Raw genomic sequence first — 21,955 nt, forward strand, 5'->3', positions numbered from 1 at the left:
CTAAATGTTCATTTTCAGTCAAATATTCAAAAATTTTACTAAATGTTCAAAAGTATAGACGTGATACATGGTATATTATGTTCAATTTTCAAGATATGTTTATAATTTCTTACTAAATATTCATTTTTAGTAAAATATTTAAAATTTTTACTAAATGTACAAAAATGTAGAGGTGATGCATGGTACATTGGTACACATAATAACTCTGGAGCAGTGCAACACGAATACACCAAAATCCAATATTGTATGATACTCCGTATCATGATACTCCGTATCATACTATCATCTTCTTAAGAACCCTCTAGAATCTACACTCTAAACTTCAAACTAAAGGCTCTCTTAGAAATTTCTTCACTGATACTCTACTCATCATCTTCAAGTCAATCAATTGTCACATTTCAAATTCACCCTGAATTTTTGACAGCGGAATTTAGCAAAAATGGCGGATGATTTTTCACCGGACTTGGAGGAGCATCGCAACCTAGAAAAGGTTCTTCATCTTTCTTTTTAACATATTTCCGATGTTTATATGTTATTAGAAGTAAATTTTGATTTCTAGGGTTATTGTGTTTGAATTTATGATTTTTCTTTTTGAAAGAAATACAAGTAAATAATTGTTTGTGTCTGAGTATTGAGTTTGAATTTTCAATCTCAATTTGCATATACTTTGTCCTGATTTGCTGTTTACATGTATTTAAACTACAATTGCAATGATATTTTGAATGCAATTCAAGCTCGGATAAATCTTGAAGTTAAAATAAGATGGAATCAATTCTTGCTTTTGAGGAAAAAATCAAGAAAATGATTGTGAACTTCTCTATGCTTTTGTTCATATATATATTAAGATTTGTTATTGATATGATATTCAATTTTTAGTTTGTATATATGAACAGTTTAAATGCCTTGTTACTGACTTTGAAGTACTGCTAAATTTGAAAGGTCAATTATAAATGATTAGTTTAGATTGTTAACCTAATGGTTAAGAACTTGTTATTACTCCATACTTATTTTCGTCAAAATCGAACCAGACCGTAAATATTCTAATCTGATCAGTCAAGAACTATTAATATTCATTAACTTATTACTATATATCTCTAATTGCATATTGATGATTTTTTGAGGGTGAGGGATAGTTCAAGTGGTTAGGTCTTGGGATCGATTCTCATCCCCACTCTTGTGGCTCTCTAAACACCAAAAAAAACAAAAAAATATTGGTAATTTTTTTGATAACATCATGCAAATTGATTTGAATAGTAAGTTCCCACATATTGTAAGGCTTTTTCTTATACATTATTGTGAAATAGTGGTTAAAGTTTAGTCAAATTATATTAATCGTATCAGAGTAGAAAATTAAAAATTAGACCACACCACCCTGTCCTTAGTAAGTTTAGACCTGAACAACTTATTGACGGCTTTTGTCGTTTGGAGACATTCGTGGAGACAAGTAGAGTTGAATGAAGCACCTATTATAAATAATCTTGTAATAAAGAGTGCTTTTAGATTTAACTAGTTTGAGGCCCGGGCGATGCTCCGGATCTTTTTTTTTTTAATATATATAAAAACTATAGTAAATTGTTTTAAAAAATAACTTTAATAAATTAAAGTGAAATCGATCTATTGATGGTTTTATAATTTAAAAAAAAAAATCATTTTTTTTAAATTTATTGAACATTAACAAAATTCATTATGAAATATGCAGTACCCTAACTTTTATACTTCATATCAGTAGTTTGTTTTATCTGTTAAATGAATTTTTATCTACCGTTATGAATTCCTTTAAAGTATAGATGAACAAACGAAAGAATGAGGATTAAAAAATTAGAATTTATGAACATTAATTTTTGTGAGGAAAAATTGATGATAGTTTTAATATGACATAAATCACATGACCCAACATCATTTATCAATTCATGACGACACGTGGCAAAAATGATGACACGTGGCATGATTGCAATTCTTGCCTTGGGTTTTAATATATATATAGATAGATAGATTTGGTATATTAGAAAAAAGTATGTAGCTGTGCAAACCCAAACATTGCTATTGTAGTCCGTCAATTCTTCATTTCCTTCCACTTGATCCCTCAATTCTGTTTTTCTTGTGGAATTGGATATAGACCATATAGTGTAACTCTGTCAGATCCTCTTCACAATTTTAAATGGTAGATTACTGGGTGAATTAATGGAACAAACAAAACTCCTATAGATGTTTTATTTCTAATTCACATGGATATTTTGATTAGGATATTTAAGACAGATTTCTTTTGGTTGACGAATATTATTTCCTTGTGTTTTCATTACTTGAATGCCAAGGAAGTGCTTTGTGATACTATATCCCCATGAAAGAATGAGCATGGATTAGTCAACACCGGCTATGGGTCCTACATTGGTGGGAACCATGGATACCCGTGGCCATGGGATGTGTGCTTTCGAAGGACCTTGGGAAATAGGATGGTCTCTGACCATGACTATCTTAAGAGGACCATAGTAGTAGGGATTCCTTGACAGCTAACTTAGTCATTGCAGGAAGCATGCGGTTGCTAAAAGCTTGCATCATGGATTATTTACTTATTAAATATGTTAATTGGCTTTATACTTCCTCCATTCTTATTGAAATGTTATTCAAAGATAGATTTCTTGTAAACATCATTATGTTAATATGTTATCATTTGGGCCTTTCTCTTTGTTCAAACTGTGTGCTAATCCATGTCCACACAACAATGTATAAGAACCTAATTTTGATATTTGTATAGTGTTACAGGCTGGGCAATGTTGCTCAAACTCAAGTACCCATGTCCAACATGGGTATGTGTCAAGTGTCCGACTATTTTGTGTGAAGAAATCATGATTTTGGTAAAAAATGAAGGAACAAAGTTTCCTACCTATATCCATCATTCGACATGGATACTTGATGTAATATGAGGAATCCGAGTATGCTACAGAATTCTACATATAGAATTGAGATTTGAGAGTATATCTGGCTATGAGTGCTTTCTTTCAGCTGTTGCAAGCATTGGCAAAGTATGGGGTATGGAGTTAAGAGTTGTGAACTTAGTTTCTGCTTGTTACCCATACTTGACTGTTGAAGAGTGTATATTTGTTCTATCATTATCATGTATTGAGTTTAGCCATTTTCTGGGTAGCTGAAGGCCAATGTGTGATTGGGCAGTAGCATTCGAAAGGTCGAATTATAAGATTGCTTTCAGGAACTCAGGGGCTATCATTATCTACTTTATGTCTTTCATCTTGACATTTTACCTTATACACAGTTTAAATGACCTTCTTGGGAAATCATGAGTACAAATCTCAAATTATCTGATAGCTAAATCATCATTTTAAGGTAATTTGCTTCATTTACTGTTGGTTCTACAATCATTAGATCTTTGTTTTGATTCTGATTGTCTATGACATTTTTCGTGCATAGTTGTCAAAAGAAAAAGCTTCTTCTTCAGCTCCCCAGCATCATACTCCAATTCCTGTGGCGACGACAAAGGTGCCTTACTCTCCAACAAAGACTTACTCTACTCTTCCATCTTTCAGCTGGGAACAGGACAATGATAAAGTAAAGGTGAGGATCTGCATTTTGTTCTCAAGGTAGAAATTTTGATAAACCTTATGCCACCTCATAATAGCCCAGCTTTATGCTCTTTATTTATTAGTAGTCCTTACCTAGGTCTCGTAGATGAAGAGTAATTACAAAATTTTGAGCTCTGTTACACCTATTGATCTCTGACCAGTTACTTTCAATGTATCACCCTCAAGTATTTGAGCCATATCTTTCTAAATCTGGATACTGATATTCATATCTGCATCTTGCAGATACATCTGTCTCTAAAGGGAGTGCAAGAAGAAAAGATGGAGAAAAACATAAACCCAAATACTATTGAGTTCAAGTTTCATGATGTTCAGGGGAAAAATTATCAATTTGCGATACCCAAATTGAGTAAAGATATTGTTCCGGACCAAACCAAGGTCAAAGTCAAGCCCACAAGGGTAATTGTACATTTGGTTAAAGCTTTGAAAGGGAAATGGCAAGATCTGCATTACAAGGAGGACAAGGTAATTTTCTATTACTATGATGTAAATTACTCCCTCCATCCCAAAATATTAGGCCATAATTTTATGCTCCAAAATCATAGGCGACTTTCTAAAATTTTTAAGCTGACTTTTGTACGGTCTCATATTAGCCTTTTGACTTGTTTAATAGGCAGTATTAATTATATCTTTGTAAATAACTTATATCATACAATTCATGGTATGTTGCTCCTTCCCTAACCATGTATGAATAAAATTTCATTACTATGGAGTACTTTAGTAGTGGTTTTAACTTTTAAGTGGTGATCAATATCCACGATGAACTTGAAATACTCTGGGGTTACACATGCTATAATCAATGTGGCATGAGACTTCCCTTGTCAAACTATATGTAAACATATTACCATTATCCTCATTTTATATTGCATGCCATTTGGGCTGTGAAATGATATTTTTTGACTAAGAAACTCAAATTACAATGGTGGTGAAAGTTTAAATCAATTTTATGAAAATGATTTCCAATCACATGTTAAAGTTTTAATATTTAAGTATTGTTATGTGTGGTTTTCTTATTTATTTGGTTTTGTTTTATGCAGCTGAAGCCGAATCTAAACAACGAAAAGGATCCTATGGCTGGCATAATGGATCTGATGAATGTATATTCTAATCTTTACATTGTTGTATATTATGGTGTTGATTAATGGGCAATCCTGCAAGCTATACTGTTGTTCTGGGCTAGATTTAGTGAGATTACAGGAATGACTTTGAATTATTTCTAAAGTTCATAGGCTTTGATATTTGCATTAACATGTACTTCCTCAATTTTGCAGAATATGTATAAGGATGGGGATGAGGAAATGAAGAAAACCATTGCTAAAGCTTGGACTGATGCAAGATCCAGGTAGACTGCCGATTCTCTGAAGGGATACCGTTGAAGATCTGTAGGCTATCAGAAAGTGCATAGGCATCAGTTAGGGGATTCTGATCCAATTTTGTCACATTATTTTGGATTTTACTTGCATAAATTTCTAAATTGCTTCCTTGGGCTCTTAGCTGTAGACATTCTCTGCTTTCTGGCTGTCTTCGACCTTGTTGGGGGGTTTTGATGGAACTGGGGTAGGGATTCTGTGCTGTATCTAGGCTACTTTCATAATGCTTCTTTGCCATTTCATTCAATATGTTTGTTTGAAAGGTTTGAAACTTTGTACCTTCTTAATTGTCTTTCTCAACTTGCTCCTTATTCACCACTTTCTAGTATTCTACAGGTACAACTTTGCTAAATTGCCTTTGGCATGCATGTAATGCAAATAGAAAATGTTGATACTTCATATGACATCAACATGTACATCTGTTTCTTGCAACAAAGTGAGCTGGAACAAAATTCAAGGAATAATAGATTTGTAGTCAAAACGACAAATTATTTGAAGTCTAGTGCCTACCCTGTGTCAAACAAGTGCAACGAATGATGTGTCTTAGGGCCTGTTCTCATTAGATTATTTTTAGTTCAGCTCAGCTCTAATAAGTTTATGTCTAATGATATTGCTAATGATTTAAAACCAAATTTCATACTTTTAAGCTTATATTACAACAATGACAATAATAATAATAATAATAATAATAATAATAATAATAATAATAATAATAATAATAATAATAATAATAAAATATTACTGTGGGTACCGTTTGGAGGTGTCTGGTTTCAAAGGTTAGGGCTGCTTTAATTGGTCCGCGTCTGGGAAGCTATCTAGAAGGTTTTCAGTTTGGTGTTGGGGTGTTAGCGGGTGGTGAGGCTATTTTTCATGCAGTTAATCGTTTGGTTGAGGCGCGTGGTGGTGATGTTGGCCTCTCCATGTTGCTGGTGGATTTCCGGAATGCCTTTAATTTGGTAAACCGTTCGGCTTTGTCGCGTGAGGTTCGTCTCCGTTGTCCAGCTCTCTTGCGATGGGTTAAATCTGTTACTCTACTCCAGCCAGGCTGTTTTACAGGGAGCATATCTTATGGTCATGTCAGGAAGTACAACAGGGTGATCCTCTAGGCCCTTTGCTTTTTGCTTTGATTCTTCATCCGTTAGTGCGCCAAATCAGGGATTCTTGTAACTTATGTTTGCAAGCTTGGTATTTAGATGACATTACTATTATTGGTGACATCGTAGTGGTAGGAAAGGTTTTGGAGTTGATTTTGGCGGAGGGACCTCGTCTCGGACTCCATGTCAACGTTGAGAAAACAAAAGTATTCTGGCCCTCGGAGGACCCTCGTAGCCGTCTCGTCAGCGTCTTTCCTCCAGATATTGGTCGTCCTATGCATGGTGTTAAGTTGTTGGGTGGTCCTGTCAGTGCTGATTCCTCTTTCTGTGGCGAGCTTGTTTCGCACAGAGTGTCGAAGACCATTGTGCTAATGGATGCTGTTGCTAAGCTCGATGATCCCCAATGCGAGTTGTTGCTTCTTCGTGCGTGTACTGGGATTTCAAAACTCTACTTTGCTATGCGCACTTGTCCTCCTCGTCTTTTTGAAACGACACAAATTTCTTTTGACGTGGCCCTTTGGGCCTCTTTGGAGCACATTGTAACTGCTTCGGGGCCTGGTTTTGATGATTGGCAATGGCGACTTGCCACCTTACCTTTTTCTTATAGTGGTTTGGGTGTATATTCGCCGAGTGATGTTCAACACTATGCTTTCCTTGCGTCGCGTCTGCAGTCTTCTGGTCTTCAGGCTACACTTCTTCGCAATTCTGTTATTGTTGGTCTAGGGCCGGCCTTTGATGGTGCTCTTAGTCTTTTTAACAGGACTATGGAGACTAACCTTATGAGTAACCCTAGTGAGATCGCTGCCCCCAAACTCATGAAGAAACTGACAGATATATATTTCACGAAGGCCACTGCATCTGCGGATTCCACTTTTTCCCTATCTCCACGTCAGGTTGCCTAATGGAAGTCCCAACACGGGGATCACACTTCGTCTTGGTTGTGGACGGTCCCCATATCGGGTTTGGGTCAGACTATGAATGGTAAGAATTACCGTTGTATTCTTTGCTACCGGTTGGGTGTTGCTTTGTTCTCCGTTTCAACACCGTGTTCTGCTTGCTCAAGGGTTTTTGAAGGCGATATTTATGGGGATCATGCAGTGTCTTGTGTTGGGATGGTGGGTATTAAACTTCGGCACAACGTTGTTCGTGACATCCTTGTTGATATTTGTTTTCGGTCTGGGATTTCTGCTCGAAAGGAGGTTAATGTTGGGTTAAATGGAGGGAACGACGAGGCTCTTCGACCAGCAGATGTGTTGCTTTATACCTGGAATAGAGGCCTTGATGTATGTGTTGACTTGAAGAGGTCTTCACTTTTGACACAATCGGGGTTTTGATTATTATTATTATTAGTATATAGTACTTCGTATATGTTTTTAAAATGTTTTGGGGTTCCATGTTTTTAATATATTTTTCATAAATATTTTAATTATATAGTATATTTTTCATAAATATTTTAATATGTATATTTGTATATACACATATATATAATAATAAATAATCAAAGATCATTAACCCGTAGTTAAAAATCAATAAATTCAGTTTAGTTCAGTTCAGTTCAGTCAATGAGAATAGGCCTTTATTATTCTCGTATAGTATGTCACTAGATGAAATCCGTACCATTCACGATTTGTTGGAATTTTTTGAACTAAATATTTGTATTATGTGATAAAATTGTTATTTTATTTATTATATGATATGATATAAATATAAATATAAATTTAAATATAGTTATTATAATTATAATTTAGGAAACCTTTATACGACTTTCTAGAGTTTTTTAAGAAAAGTTTGCTAATATGCGTCAACATCACAAACAGATAAAAGAAACAAGAAAAGGGTAAATATGTTCAAGTCCAATTACAAAGAATTGTAAGTTGACTTAAACTAAAATACTTAATCCAAAAAGATTAGGAATAGGAAATAACCAACCGACCTTAATAACCTATATATACCCCCCTTATTAAACCTCAGTCTTCCTCAATTTCACTACTCTTTTTCATTGAAGTTCTTGTACTAAATTCTAAGAACTCTTATATTTCTCACAATTCTTCGTAAAACAACAATACTCACAAGTCACAACCTCAATGGCTAATCCTACTTTTTCTGATCATGCCCAACCTTCTTCGTACGATTTCTTACTCTCGAAATTATTCTAATTTTTACTGTTTTTTACTTCAATTTTTTTCCCTGAGGTTATTTTGTGTTAATTTGATCTTAATTCAATTCAATTGACGAATGTAATTTGTGGGTATTTTATTTTAATAATGATGTATGATTTGCTATAGTTATGGGGTTTTTATGTTGGATTTTTGCCACAAAAAATAAATAAATAATAATAATAATAATAATAATAATAATAATAATAATAATAATCTGAATTTACCCTTTGATTTATTGTGATGATGATTATTACAGTAGATTTTATAGAATTATGCAACTTAGTTTCAGCTTTAAATTTTGCTTCAGAATAATCTGATATTAATTGGAAGTTTTTTTTTTTTTTTTTAATAGAATGAGATGTACATTAGTCTTTCCAAAATTATTGACTTTACATTTTTTTTTTTTTTTAGGACTTTAAAGTTGAATAATTTCTAAAACTTGCTATACTATGGTCAGTTTTATTGGTTCTTTATACATATAATTTTGGCATAATCATAAGTAGTAATTCCACATTAATCATTTAATTATGCCAAAAAAAATTTTTTTTTTTTTTTTCCCGTCAAAAAATTTTGGCATAATTAAATGATTAGTGTGGAATTACTACTTATGATTTATTGATACATTACTAATTATATGGTACTCCGTAGCATGTTTTTTTGGACAGGCATTACTTTGAGATTCTATGTTTATAATTCAGTTGCCGTTAGTAATTATATATAATGATCTCCAATGTTTTAATTTGCAATATATATTACAAAGTAGTGTATTTTTGCACATTTGATTTTGTTACAGGAAAAGTGACAAATACTCTACTGCAATCCTTGAGCGAAAAAAGGCTCCGAATCGTTTGATCGTTGATGAAGCAACCGTTGATGATAACTCATTGGTTTTTATTAACCCTGCTATCATGGATACACTCAACTTGTTTCAAGGAGATACAGTATTAATTAAGGTAATTTTTGGTCGATTTGTATGTTGGACTGTTTCTTGTTATATAAGTTTAATTCTGAAAAATTACTACGTATATTTTTTGGTGCAGGATAAGGTAAGGAAGAATACAATATGCATTATACAGGGAGATGAAGGGTGTGAAGAATGCAAGATTAGGATGAATAAAGTTGTGAGGGCAAATCTTCGCGTTCGCCTTGGAGATGTTGTTTCTGTCCATGAGATTTCGGATGTAAAATATGGTGAAAAAGTTCATATTTTACCAGTCGATGATACTATTGAAGGTGTAACAGGCAACCTGTTTGATGCTTATTTGAAGCGTAAGTTTATGCAACAATGCACAGAAATCATAGTTATAGTTATCTCTTATGTTGTGTTCGTTGTTATTCTAATGGATTTTGACCTTTTTTTTTGGTTTTGTTTGTGCTTTAAACAGCTTATTTCATGGATGTTCATCGTCTGATTAGGAAAGGTGATCTATTCTTAGTCAGGGGAGGAATGCGAAGTGTTGAGTTTAAAGTGGTTGAGACTGTTCTTGCAGAATACTGTATTGTTTCTCCTGATACCGAGATATTTTGTGATGGTGAACCTGTTAGGCGTGAGGATGAGGAGAGACTAAATGAAGTTGGTTATGATGATGTTGGTGGTGTAAGGAAACAAATGGCTCAGATTCGCGAGCTTGTTGAACTTCCTCTTAGACATCCTAAGCTCTTTTCTGCTATCGGTGTTAAACCACCTAAGGGAATTTTGCTGTATGGACCTCCTGGTACTGGTAAAACCCTTATTGCCAAGGTTGTTGCTAATGAAACTGGAGCATTCTTTTTCTTGATTAATGGACCAGAGATCATGTCGAAAATGGCTGGAGAGAGTGAAAGCAATCTGAGGAAGGCATTCGAAGAAGCTGAGAAGAATGCCCCTGCTATCATTTTTATTGATGAGATTGATTCCATTGCTCCTAAGAGAGATAAGACAAATGGTGAAGTTGAAAGGCGCATTGTTTCTCAACTGTTGACGTTGATGGATGGTCTTAAGAGCCGTGCTCATGTTATTGTTATGGGTGCTACTAATCGTCCTAACAGTATTGATCCTGCTCTTAGAAGATTTGGAAGGTTTGATCGTGAGATTGACATTGGAGTTCCTGATCAAGTTGGGAGGCTGGAAGTTCTTCGCATCCATACTAAGAACATGAAACTTGCAGAAGATGTAAGTTGTGTATTTTGTTGTATTTTTGATGTTGCATTAAGCCACTTTTGAGGTTTGAATACCGAAGTAGTTAGTTCATTGCACATCAACTTATATTTGCTTAATTTGTTTTCAGGTTGATCTTGAAAAAGTATCCAAGGAAACCCATGGCTATGTTGGTGCAGACCTTGCTGCTCTTTGCACAGAAGGAGCTCTTCAGTGTATTAGGGAGAAAATGGATGTCATTGACTTAGAAGACGAGACAATTGATGCTGAGGTACTCAACTCTATGGCTGTCACGAATGAACACTTTCAAGCTGCTCTGCAAGCTTCCAACCCATCAGCCCTGCGTGAAACAGTAAGTTTCGCTTTAAATTTCCTGAAATCATACTACTTGAATTGACCTTGGAATACTGTATTGTGAAATTTGGGAAGCCTTTTCTGTAGCTTTTCTTTTGTTGTCTTCTGAAATCGTAAAATCTGATCAATATTTGTGCGTGGTAGGTTGTGGAGGTTCCCAATGTTTCATGGGACGATATTGGTGGATTGGAAACTGTCAAAAGAGAGCTTCAAGAGGTATTTTATTCATACAGGATATTGGCATATTGCAATGTCGATGTTTTCTTTTTCTTATTGGGTATTTACACCTTCATGTTTCTGTTTGCAGACTGTGCAATATCCTGTGGACCACCCAGAAAAGTTTGAGAAGTTTGGAATGTCACCTTCCAAAGGTGTTCTTTTCTATGGTCCTCCTGGTTGTGGTAAAACATTGCTTGCAAAGGCGATCGCTAATGAATGTCAAGCCAATTTCATCAGCGTCAAGGGACCAGAGTTGCTGACCATGTGGTTTGGAGAAAGTGAGGCAAATGTTAGGGAAATATTTGACAAGGCTCGTCAATCAGCACCCTGTGTTCTATTCTTCGATGAGCTTGACTCCATCGCTACACAGGTGAGGGATTAATGTTAATTATGGAATTGTTGTTTAGTTGCAGGCTTAATTATTATTTATCAATGTTCTTATTAAGCTAATGTTTTTTGTTTGAAAAAATTTCAGCGTGGCAGCTCATCTGGAGATGCCGGTGGAGCTGCTGATAGAGTGTTGAACCAATTGCTAACCGAGATGGATGGGATGAATGCGAAGAAAACAGTTTTTGTCATAGGAGCAACAAATATTATTGACCCTGCATTACTAAGACCCGGAAGGCTTGATCATTTGATCTACATTCCTCTTCCTCATCAGGATTCCCGCCTTCAAATTTTCAAGTCTTGTTTGAGGAAATCACCTGTTTCCAAGGATGTTAACCTTGCTGCTTTAGCACAGTATACAAATGGTTTCAGTGGTGCAGACATTACCGAAATCTGCCAACGTGCTTGCAAATACGCAATCAGAGAAAATATTGAGAAGGTATGTTGCTAATTTTTAACTCTCAACTTCACAATTGAGTCTTAAGTTGACGTCTGACTATCTGTCATAACATGTACAAGACTTCAAGTTTGTTAACTAAATCGGTTTTTTTTTTTTTTTTTTGGAAGGACATTGAGAAGGAGAAGAAGAGAATAGAGAACCCTGACTCAATGGAAGAAGAAGAAAGTGAAGAGGTATCCAAGATCAAGCCAGCACATTTCGAAGAATCAATGAAGTATGCATGCAGAAGTGTTAGTGATGCTGACATACGAAAATATCATTCTTTTGCTCAAACCTTGCAGCAGTCTCGCGGATTTGGGTTTGAATTTCGCTTTACTGCCAATCAGACTACCAGTACTACTACCACTTCTACAACCGTTAATGACGATGATGATTTATATGATTAAATTAAACTTTGGATTTGGTCTAAGGACTCTTGTGCTTTTGTAAGAGACTCTTGTCAAAATTAATTTAACTAATAAAATTAATAAAATATTATAATATGAGTGTAATTATAAAATTTCTCATTCACATGTATTTTAATAAAAATAGAAATTACACTAATTCAATCAAAAACGTACAATTTGTAAACTTTTTTTTCGTTAACTAAAATTGTTAATAAAATTTTAGGATAAATTTTTTGGCTTGAATGTTCATTAATACGGTCATGTAATGCATGATATTTAGACAAATGATATTCTATCGCTTATTTGTAGAATAGTGTAGTTTTTGTAGTTTTGTTTGTAAATAGATATTTATGTTATTATTGTTACTGAACTTAAATAATTTTTACTGAACTGAAACTATTTTTACCAAACCAAAATTATTTTTACTGATTAAAATAGTCTAGTTGCGAGATCGACTTTATTTATTAGTGGAATTTGTTATATACACCCGGATGCACCGTACACCCATAAGTATTTTGTTCAACTTGAATTAGTTTGGTGTACGGTACACCCAGGAGTATATAACAATCTCTCATTTATTAGTGATATGATATGATATTAGATTTTCTAGGGTTTTTTTTTTTTTTTTTTTTTTTTTTTTTTTTTTTTTTTTTTTTATATACAAGGATAGAAGGCAAAAGTAGATTGGTGGACCGAACTACTTCCCAAATTCCCCATAGTGGTTTTGGCTTCTACTCGCCATAACTTAATACCTTGTCGTATTGTATCATTATAAGACTGTAAGATTTGTTACCATATTCCAATTTCCAAAGGTATATATAGCAATGGCACAAGGTGAGGCAACCTGAGGTATTGCAAGGCTCATGGCTCAATTGCGTGATATGGCTCAGACTATGCTTGGCTGCACTTTTGAAAATTGCAACATGTATCATTACTAGTGGGCTAAATTAGTGCCAAGCTTAGACAACTCTGGTGCACATGGACATATATAAGTCATAACACGAAACAGAGCAATCTTTTGCATCTATCTAGTTGAATTAAAAGTGAAGTGAAACGGCCAAAGAAATGAGAACTTTACCTGAATCTATAATCTCAAATACACCAAGTAAAAATCACCAAATCAAAATCATGCATAGCCTAGGTAACATGAATGATTTCATTTTTAAAAATAGTTAACAAATAAATATTCCAACACCACAAAATCATCTCTACTGTAGTCAATAATACTTATAATCAAGTTAAATAACACAACATAACAAGGCTTTGAGCGGTAAGATTATCATCATAATACAATCCTCAACATGCTGTAGTTCGCCTCCCCTTCCAAAGGTTGGACAGGAGACAAGGTCACGCTCCAAAACAAAAATGCAGCCTATCCTTGCAAAAATTGATGCATGAAAGCTCAAAATCTCTCAGCCAGTCGTGCAGTGACTGCTCTAAGCTTCGAATAAACCTTTCCAGCAGGTGACCCTAAAATTAGGCTGCAGAGTGAGCTCCTCGCTACCTTAATGTTTGTACAAGACCCCAAAATGTGAATCTTTGAGTCTGCAATTACAATGCGAGTCCTTGTAGAATTTTCAATGGCAAACTTTGTTTTACCTCCTTTACCAGAAAGCCTTCCAATAGCACGAGACTTGTGGTCACCTTTAAGTGTTTTAACATCCTTGATCTCGAATGATTCAACATAAAGTTCATCTACTCTCAAAAGGGCAATTGCATCCGTAACATCAAACCCAAGCATGAAGGCATGTACGAAATCAGCGCACTTCTGCAGATTACTTACATCAGGGGTGTCAGCCCTTGTCTTCAGCTCAACCTTGCGATCTTTAAGATTCATCCTTACGTCAATTTTCATCTGCTCGTAAATGGGGTTGTAGATTTCCAGCCAAACTTTTTTCAAGGGTGTGTAACGATGAGGAGGAACACTCACCTTTCTGAATTGTACTTGACCATCAGAACTCTCATGAGCCCTCAAAGCCCCAAATTTGGGCTTTGATGGAAGAGAAGCAGATGCTGAGTTTGATGTCTCAACTTCCATGGCATTCATGTTTGATTTTGGTTTTATTTCCACTGCTCCAGAGACAAACTGGAAAAAACACATCATAAAACCATTTACTTGTTAATTATCACTCACAAATTTTGCCTAAAAATAATAATTAATAACAAGGCACAAATTGATATTCCAACAGTGAAATCTATCATTAAAGCAAAAGATGGAATACATTTCTAGTGTTGATCCTAACTAGCTCTCTTGAACATTCCAATATACCAAATGGTATCGACCAGCAAAAGGAGAAAAGCTTCAAAAGAATTATATGAACAATACACAACAGTAACAGGACAAGCAAGTGATTTCATATCTTTAAAGCTACCTCTTCAATTACATAATCTCGCTCATTTGATCTTAAGATAGTTACATCTTCTAAAACTCAACCTAATTCTCTTATAAACTAATGGTGTTGTAAGCGTACTCTTAAAAACAGCCTTCATCCAAACACACATTCACACATCACAAGTATACATTTGTTCAGGAGTGTGCAATCCAACCCTATACACAAGATCCCAATTCAGGAAGCAGGACTGAAGTACAGTTCAGTTGCAAGATATGAAAGCTGAACTTGAACTAATTTCCCTTATTTCAGATTTAACTCAGTTCTTACCACATCCCAGTCACTTACTATGCAATAAAACTTTTTAACAACAATATAGTATATTCGTACAACATCCTATGACCAAATTGACCCATTTAGAAGCATACAACAAAAACACAACCAAAAATACAAAATACTGCAGATTGATAAACATAAGATTGCAGAGTCCATTTTAGGCCAAGCAAAAAATAACTTTGGATGTACTCATGTACCTAGACCGAAAGTGTAATGGGTACTCTCAAGAACTCAAACACCCTCAATCTCAATTTCCATTGTAATACCACAAATACATATACTTCCTAAAGGTAAAGTTATCATTGTAGTATCCTTCGCAATTTGCAAATAAGTAAACACTTACAAAACTATTGCTACTAGAAGGACTCGGACCTCAAACTACCATCATAAACATGCTCATCACGAACCCAGTACACCCTATATATTGTTTTATGATTCTTCAATTTGCCATTTCTGTCCCCCTTCACATTTTTTACTCCATCCCCAGGGACGGAGGGACGCCGCGCTTTCCCCTTTGCACATAAAGAAAAGGCCCAATTTCAAAGCTTTCATCCTAACATAAAAGGAATTTCAACAAAAGCCTGTGAAATTAGGCTTAATGGTTGAAATGGTTCAAAAATTTTGATGTCTTGTTCATAATCTAACTTCTCCACTTCATTAAAAATGTTAAAACTTCGAGCCAAACCCGAATACGAGTAAGCTCATCTTGGCTCAGCTCTATATGATTTAGGAAGGCCCAAAAGCTCGTCTTGTGGACTTGATTAGGCTAAAACTTGCAACACAATACCAATCAAATTTGACTCAATTAACAAATTATACTCGAAGAATCACATAAAGAATTTCGATTCATATCAAAGTAAATTGCACAAACAACAAATATGCTCTTTGTAATCTTACAGAACTTCCTTCAAGAATTATAATCAACAGTTCAATAATAAACCTTAGATAAACTCTAAATTGACAGCACTGACAATTAAATCAGAGATAGAGTGATACTAAACCCTAATTTGTAAAATTGATATTCGATTATTAATAAAAATAAAATTAAAAGAAATCTTACCTAAAGAGCTGATTGAATGGATGAGAGAAAGCTCAAAGCTGCTTCAATGGAGATTGGAGTACGCTCTTCAGTAGGAGAAGAGGTCGAGAGAGTTCGGCCAAAGAGAATGTGGGAAATTACCAACGAAGTATTTATATGTCACAAACAGGCTATAACCTAATGACTAATAAAATCTCTTTCGTCCCATAATTGTAATTCCGGCTTGATATTAATATTGACCATTATTATTTAATATGAGTAGCAAAAAATTATTAAAAATTAATATTAAAAAAAAAAACTGTATTTAGATGACTTAATAATATCTCATCATTCTATGATTTGATATAAATTTGAGTGAAAAAATGTCTAATCGTTGCAAATAATATGAAACGGTAATAGTAGAAATAGTTACTATATGAGACAGAGGGAGGATTACTTTGTTCCAAGATAATTGAGCCATTTTAGATTATTCATTAATTAGTATACTTTATCCATTTTAATACTTATTAGCTTTAGATAATTTTTACTAATGTATATTTTTCATATATTATTGTCTATGTGTTTAGTCAAAATGAGTCAATTATTCTGAATCAGATAGATTACTTTTCAATATTTCGGTCTTTTGGAGAGAACTTAGTGTCGTTTAAAATACCTCACCTATGGAGGAAATGAATCAGATTGCAATTTAGTCATTGAGCGCTTATCGAATTAAGGGAAAACTATAGGCGCATAGTTCCTATTTACAAACTTTGTAAATAGGATGGCATATTTGATAATAAGTGGAACTTTGTGTAAGGTGTGTAGGGCCTGAAAGTGCCACTTGGGATTAAAAACCAACGGGATTTAGAGCAAAATAACGGGGAGTGAATTTAGAAGCGGGAAACCAAAATTCACCCACTCTCCACAAAAGTTACTTTTTGCATAAAGTTATTAAAAAATAGTTTGAGGAAGACTCAAGCAATTCAGCTTCAATGGCGTCCTGTTCTGCCATGAACACCAAATCGGAAACGGTTCTTATAGCTAGCTAAAGCCAAAATTCCAGTTATATTGTGAATCTGAACTACATTTTGACAATGCGAAATCGGTTAGTTGATATATTGGGAGTTGACTTAGCGGAAGCATTGCGGGAAGAAGAAGGCCATGACTGCGCAAGGAGGGAGTTGCAGTTTGATAGTGAGAATGTAAGTATTTGAAATCCCTATGTAGGTCGATATGTTGTGCATGAGGTATTTGTTTTACTTAGCAATTAGTAATGCATGAGAAAAGTTAGGGTTTTTCTTTGGTGTATTTCAATTATTGGTATCGTTTGAAGTTATAGTTGTTGTTGATAGTGAATGTGACAGTGCTTAAATTAGTTGGCATATTGCTTAAATGTTTCCCATTTTTGGAGCAATTGATGTTGGTATTGTTAGATTGTTGATTTAAACCCGATTAATTGAGGTGGGTGTGGTTAATTTGTGTTGTGTATCTTAAATTTGGGAGTAACTTGAAATTAATATTAAGAGTTGTCTTAAAATTTTGAAACTGAAACAATACTTGGAAAATGGTTGTTCTGTTATGAAGTTTTTGTAGGCATAAAATTGATATGTGTAATTTAGATTTTGTTCTCTGTTAGTTGTGGTGGTGTTGCGTATATGATTGTTTTATGTGTGTCATTGTTATAGGGGGGTGTTGGTGGTGATGATAATGATGATGATGATGATGATGTATATGGTAATTAGGAGGGATTTTAGAGTGAGCATGGGTATGGAGAAGGGGATGAGGAGGAAAATGAACAGGGATCAGAAGATGATGGAGAGGAATGGGGGTCTGATAGTGAGGGAGAGGAATGTGGGTCAGATTCTGAGGAAGTAGAAGAGGTGGAAGGAGTTGAATATGGAGGTGTAGGGGCAGGAAGTTCTAGTTTCATAATGCCGAAGAAGAATACTGTACTAGTTAGCACTGTATTTGGTGTGGAAGAGGAAGTACCAGCCCCGACTTTGGGTATGGTATTTGGTAGTTGGGATGAGGTTGATAGTTATTTTTGGAGGTATGCTAGGCAAAAGGGGTTTGGTATAGTGAGGGTTGCTGCTGGGTTTGGCAAGGTGAAGAATGAAATGGGGGATGGAACGTATTGTAGGCAGAAAAGGAATGCTAAGTGGACTTGTGACTGCTATGGAAGACCCTCCAGGAAGCGTAAAATGGATGTACTTAAGGAAGGGTTGTTGCAAGATGAGGAAACGGTTGTGAAATGGAAGACTAAAAAGTGCGGGTGTAAGGTCGAGTTGTATGCTAGTGTTGATGAGGAAGGGAATTAGGGTTGTTCGAAGGCTACACTTGGAGCACAAAGGTCACATAGTTACACTGGGAAAGGCAAAGGATATAACAATATTTAGGAAGCATGAGTTGGAGGCGAAAAATGGACACTTGGTGAACCAGGTGTGTAATACAAAGAAGTCTAGGGTGAAGGTATCGCAGATGTGTAGTTGTTTTGCACGGGAGAAGAACGGGGTGGATGAGATGTCATTTACGCAGAAAGACTTGGAGAATGTAGTGGTTGAGAAACAAAGACTGGAGCTTACAGAGGGTGATGCGAATGGAATGATAAAGTACTTCAACAAAATGAGTGCAGACAATCAAAAAAATTTCCATCTTTGTAGGTTTGGGAAGGACGGTGCGTTACAAGATGTTGTTTGGGTAGATGCAAAGAGTAGAGCTGCATATGAGGAGTTTGGTGATATGGTGGTTTGTTTTGACAGTACATACCTAACGAACAAATTTCACCTTCCCTTTGCTGTGTTTGTCGGTGTGAATCACCACGGGCAGAGTATACTATTTGGATATGCATTGATCTCTCGGGAGACGGCAGAGACTTACGAGTGGGTGTTGAGGACATGGCTACATTGCATGGGAGGAAAAGCTCCAATGTCGATCCTGACGAATCAAGATCCAGCTATTAGGAAAGCTGTGCATTTGACCATGAGTGGCATTTTTCATAGGTGGTGTATTTGGCACATCCTTCAGAAGTTTGGGAAGTACGTGGGTAAGCATGAGCAGTATGATGATGTGAAGGATAAGTTTGAGAATATCATTTATGGTAGTTTAGATGCCGAAGAATTTGTAGGGCGTTGGACGGACGCAGTGGACTATTATAAACTACAAGAAAACAGTTGGCTTGAAGGTAAGGTTAATCAGCTTTATTTTATTTGTTTGATTTTACTGCTTTGGTATATGGTTGACTGTATTTGTTTTATTATGTACCACTATATGTACTGGTTGCACTTTTTAATGCATAAGGTGGAATTTATTTTGTACCACTATATTTGTTGGTGGCAGAGGCTATTCTTCATTATGTGTATTTTGTATGAAAGGTACTGATTTCATCTTTGTATATGATACATGCTGGTCTATTTGAGGAAAGACAGATGTGGATCCCAGCCTATTTGAAACATTTGTTCTGGGCTGGGATGAAAACAACACAACGTTCGGAAAGTTTCAATCATTTCTTCAAAGGCTATGTTGACAAGAACACAACCTTGTCTGAGTTTGTGCTTCGCTACTGTGATGCTATGACCATAAGGGCTGAGGCCGAAAGAGTTGCTGACTCGAACACGATCCGCTATGTGAGGCATTTAGTGACAGATTTCCCTGCGGAGGAGGTGTTCTAGAAGTGCTATACAGACGCGAAATTCAAAGAAGTTCAGCGGGAGTGCACCAAGATGTTATATGTGCGTTGTATAGATCAAATAGAAATTAGAGACAATGTGATTGTGTTTATAATGGAGGATCGTGTTTGGATCAAGCCTAAATATGCAAAGAAAGAGTCCGTGACGAAGGTTCGGAGATGCTATAGGCTTTTGTTTGATAGAACCACATATGAAGCAACTTGTGATTGTAAACACTTTGAGTGCCATGGAATCATTTGTCGACATATGATTCTGGCTTATGACCTTAGTGGTGTTGGAATCGTTCCTGAGAAATATATTCTTCGTCGTTGGAGAAAGGACGTTCAACGGAAACACACACGAGTAAAAGTAGCTTACCATGATCCACTTAAAACCGAAGAGGTGAGGCAGTATCACAAACTTATGGGGAGTTATGAACCAATTTTCTCAAAGGCGTCTGCTTGTATTGAAGCCGTTCAGGCGGTGTCAAAGATGCTGCAACTAATGGACTAAGAGTGGATGAAGTTTTGGCAATGGTTGCCAAAAAGGAGGAACAGGCAGCGAAGGCCAATGCAGATGCTGTTCAAGATGAAGGTGGTGAAGGTGTTGCTGGGACCCCTTCTTCCGTGGCGCTGAACAAGGTGCCTGATCCCACAACTACGCCACTGACAGGTGGTTCTAGTCTGCCAAACACCACCACTCCAGTTAGTGGTTTCCAAGGCAGTTGTGAAGCATCTGCCTCAGGGAGGATTAAAGATCCACCGTTACCGAAGAAGAAGGCCCACCGTACTACAAATTCGAGGTACCCATCATGCACAAAAAAAAAGGCAAAGAAAAAGCTGCTAGGGCCAGAAATGCTGCCAAGAAGCAAAAGCAAGCTACCCAAACCCAAACCAGTGTATCATTGTCAACGAATGAATATATGCGGTCGGTTGGAGGTATACAATTGAGGGATTTGGATGGTTCTGTCGGTTACTTTACTGCTTTAAGGGGAAGAAACTATGGTGGGGGGTGTTAGCTAGTCTACTTGGTTTGACTCCTGGTACAGCAAGGTCCAATCCGAATTAGAGTCTTCTAAGTTGTATCCAGTAACCCAGTGGTACATATTAAAGTAACATATGAACTGATGGTTGTTTAATTGCTCTCTTAACATCTCCTCCTTCAACTCAAGGAATTGTAACTCTGAGTATTTGGGTTAATCTTTCTCTGTTTGTAACATTGGTTGTTTGCCTTTGCTTTGTACCACTATATTCCTTGTTATATGATGATGGAAGTTGAATAAATATAGTGGAAGGAGAAGTTATTTTCATTTTATTTTTCTTTTTTTTTTGAAAACTCAACTCCCTCTTTCATTCTTCCTCTTTCTTCGCGCTAGTTTAATAACTGTAATAGTTTATAATTATGGACCCACGATCTGTTGAATTCTCCCATATTATTCACAGTCATTTCCTATATAATGTACCATTGAACGTAATTACGTACGCAATGGTACATAGTAAAGTAACATTTGTACCACTATTTTTGTACTGTTTTGGTTACGTGTCTTGAATTGGTATTCACAAGTTCTGGGTTAATTGGTTTACTAATTAACTTCGCTAGTTATAAGTCGTGTTCTAATTAAAATCCTGTTTGTAATGATACATCTTCATGACAATATTGTACCACTACTTTCCTTGTTGTGTGGGCAGTGAATATGTGATCACAGTGAAATGTACCCTTTATCCGTGGTACTTCTTACGGTTAGTATTATACCACCTATTCGTATATGGTACATAATATTTAGTTAACTAAACCATTGGAAACTTATTGTACCATCGACACTTATATGGTACATAAGCTTTAGTAAATGGTACCACTGGAAGAATTATTGTACCACGTCATAATCGATGGTAAGAATTGGTGTTATTCAATGTACCAAATATTTGCGAATGGTACTAATTTCCTTGTGGTGTGGGTAGTGAATTAGTATGAAAATTTGTATATAATCCTCAAAAACTTTACTAATTAATGGTATGAAGGCTTATTTTGATGTTACTATGTCAACACGATCCCAAGGCTAAGCCTTAAAGATTGGGTTACGTTTACCTTGAACTCAAACACATACGCTTCGATTTCATAGGCTTAATCATGTATTAAGTTACTTTGTAACAAAAGATACTCGTCCACATACCCTTGCTGAAGTATTTATGCACCCATTACTGAGTCTGTGCTCGTCGTTACTCAGGATCAATTTTGTGATGCTTTAATTTACCACCTTTTACTAAAAACAGGTGTAGGGTCAATAAGGCCTCTTTAACAAGGCTGTATTAGGTTCCATGTACCCTAATCACTTTGACCCTAATCACTTGGCACTATATCAGTGGTACTGTGTAAGGTAAACATTGTACCATTTTAGGTATTATGGTACATTCTAATTTTACTAGGGTACCATTAACAATGCCACATTT

The 21,955-nt window shown here is 35.6% G+C and overlaps 3 protein-coding genes and 1 pseudogene across 4 annotated transcripts; 3 read left to right on the top strand and 1 right to left on the bottom strand.

The window, feature by feature from the left end:
• Window positions 1–325: 325 nt before the first annotated feature.
• Window positions 326–5,239, top strand: LOC145585162 (uncharacterized). Its single transcript, XM_081641893.1, has 6 exons — window positions 326–490; window positions 3,269–3,339; window positions 3,424–3,567; window positions 3,819–4,058; window positions 4,631–4,690; window positions 4,865–5,239. Exons 4-6 carry the CDS (start codon window positions 3,855–3,857, stop codon window positions 4,937–4,939), a joined length of 339 nt encoding a protein of 112 aa, XP_081498019.1. The 5' UTR covers window positions 326–490; window positions 3,269–3,339; window positions 3,424–3,567; window positions 3,819–3,854; the 3' UTR covers window positions 4,940–5,239.
• Window positions 5,240–8,028: 2,789 nt separating this feature from the next.
• LOC145584552 (cell division control protein 48 homolog A-like) lies at window positions 8,029–12,159 on the top strand. The gene is made up of 9 exons (XM_081641365.1): window positions 8,029–8,182; window positions 9,010–9,169; window positions 9,257–9,485; window positions 9,602–10,368; window positions 10,484–10,705; window positions 10,852–10,923; window positions 11,015–11,296; window positions 11,402–11,752; window positions 11,881–12,159. The coding sequence occupies exons 1-9, from the start codon at window positions 8,142–8,144 to the stop codon at window positions 12,157–12,159; spliced, it is 2,403 nt and encodes an 800-aa protein (XP_081497491.1). The 5' UTR covers window positions 8,029–8,141.
• Window positions 12,160–13,301: 1,142 nt separating this feature from the next.
• Window positions 13,302–15,904, bottom strand: LOC145586403 (uncharacterized; annotated as a pseudogene). Its single transcript, XR_014100935.1, has 2 exons — window positions 15,886–15,904; window positions 13,302–14,245 (listed from the first exon to the last, which is right to left on the bottom strand). The product of XR_014100935.1 is annotated as an uncharacterized LOC145586403 (transcript).
• Window positions 15,905–18,321: 2,417 nt separating this feature from the next.
• LOC145584148 (protein FAR-RED IMPAIRED RESPONSE 1-like) lies at window positions 18,322–19,511 on the top strand. The gene is made up of 2 exons (XM_081641061.1): window positions 18,322–19,029; window positions 19,215–19,511. Exons 1-2 carry the CDS (start codon window positions 18,322–18,324, stop codon window positions 19,509–19,511), a joined length of 1,005 nt encoding a protein of 334 aa, XP_081497187.1.
• Window positions 19,512–21,955: the final 2,444 nt, after the last annotated feature.

This window comes from Chenopodium album, chromosome 16, assembly GCF_948465745.1.
Source record: "Chenopodium album chromosome 16, dcCheAlbu1.1, whole genome shotgun sequence".
Lineage (NCBI taxonomy): Eukaryota > Viridiplantae > Streptophyta > Magnoliopsida > Caryophyllales > Amaranthaceae > Chenopodium > Chenopodium album.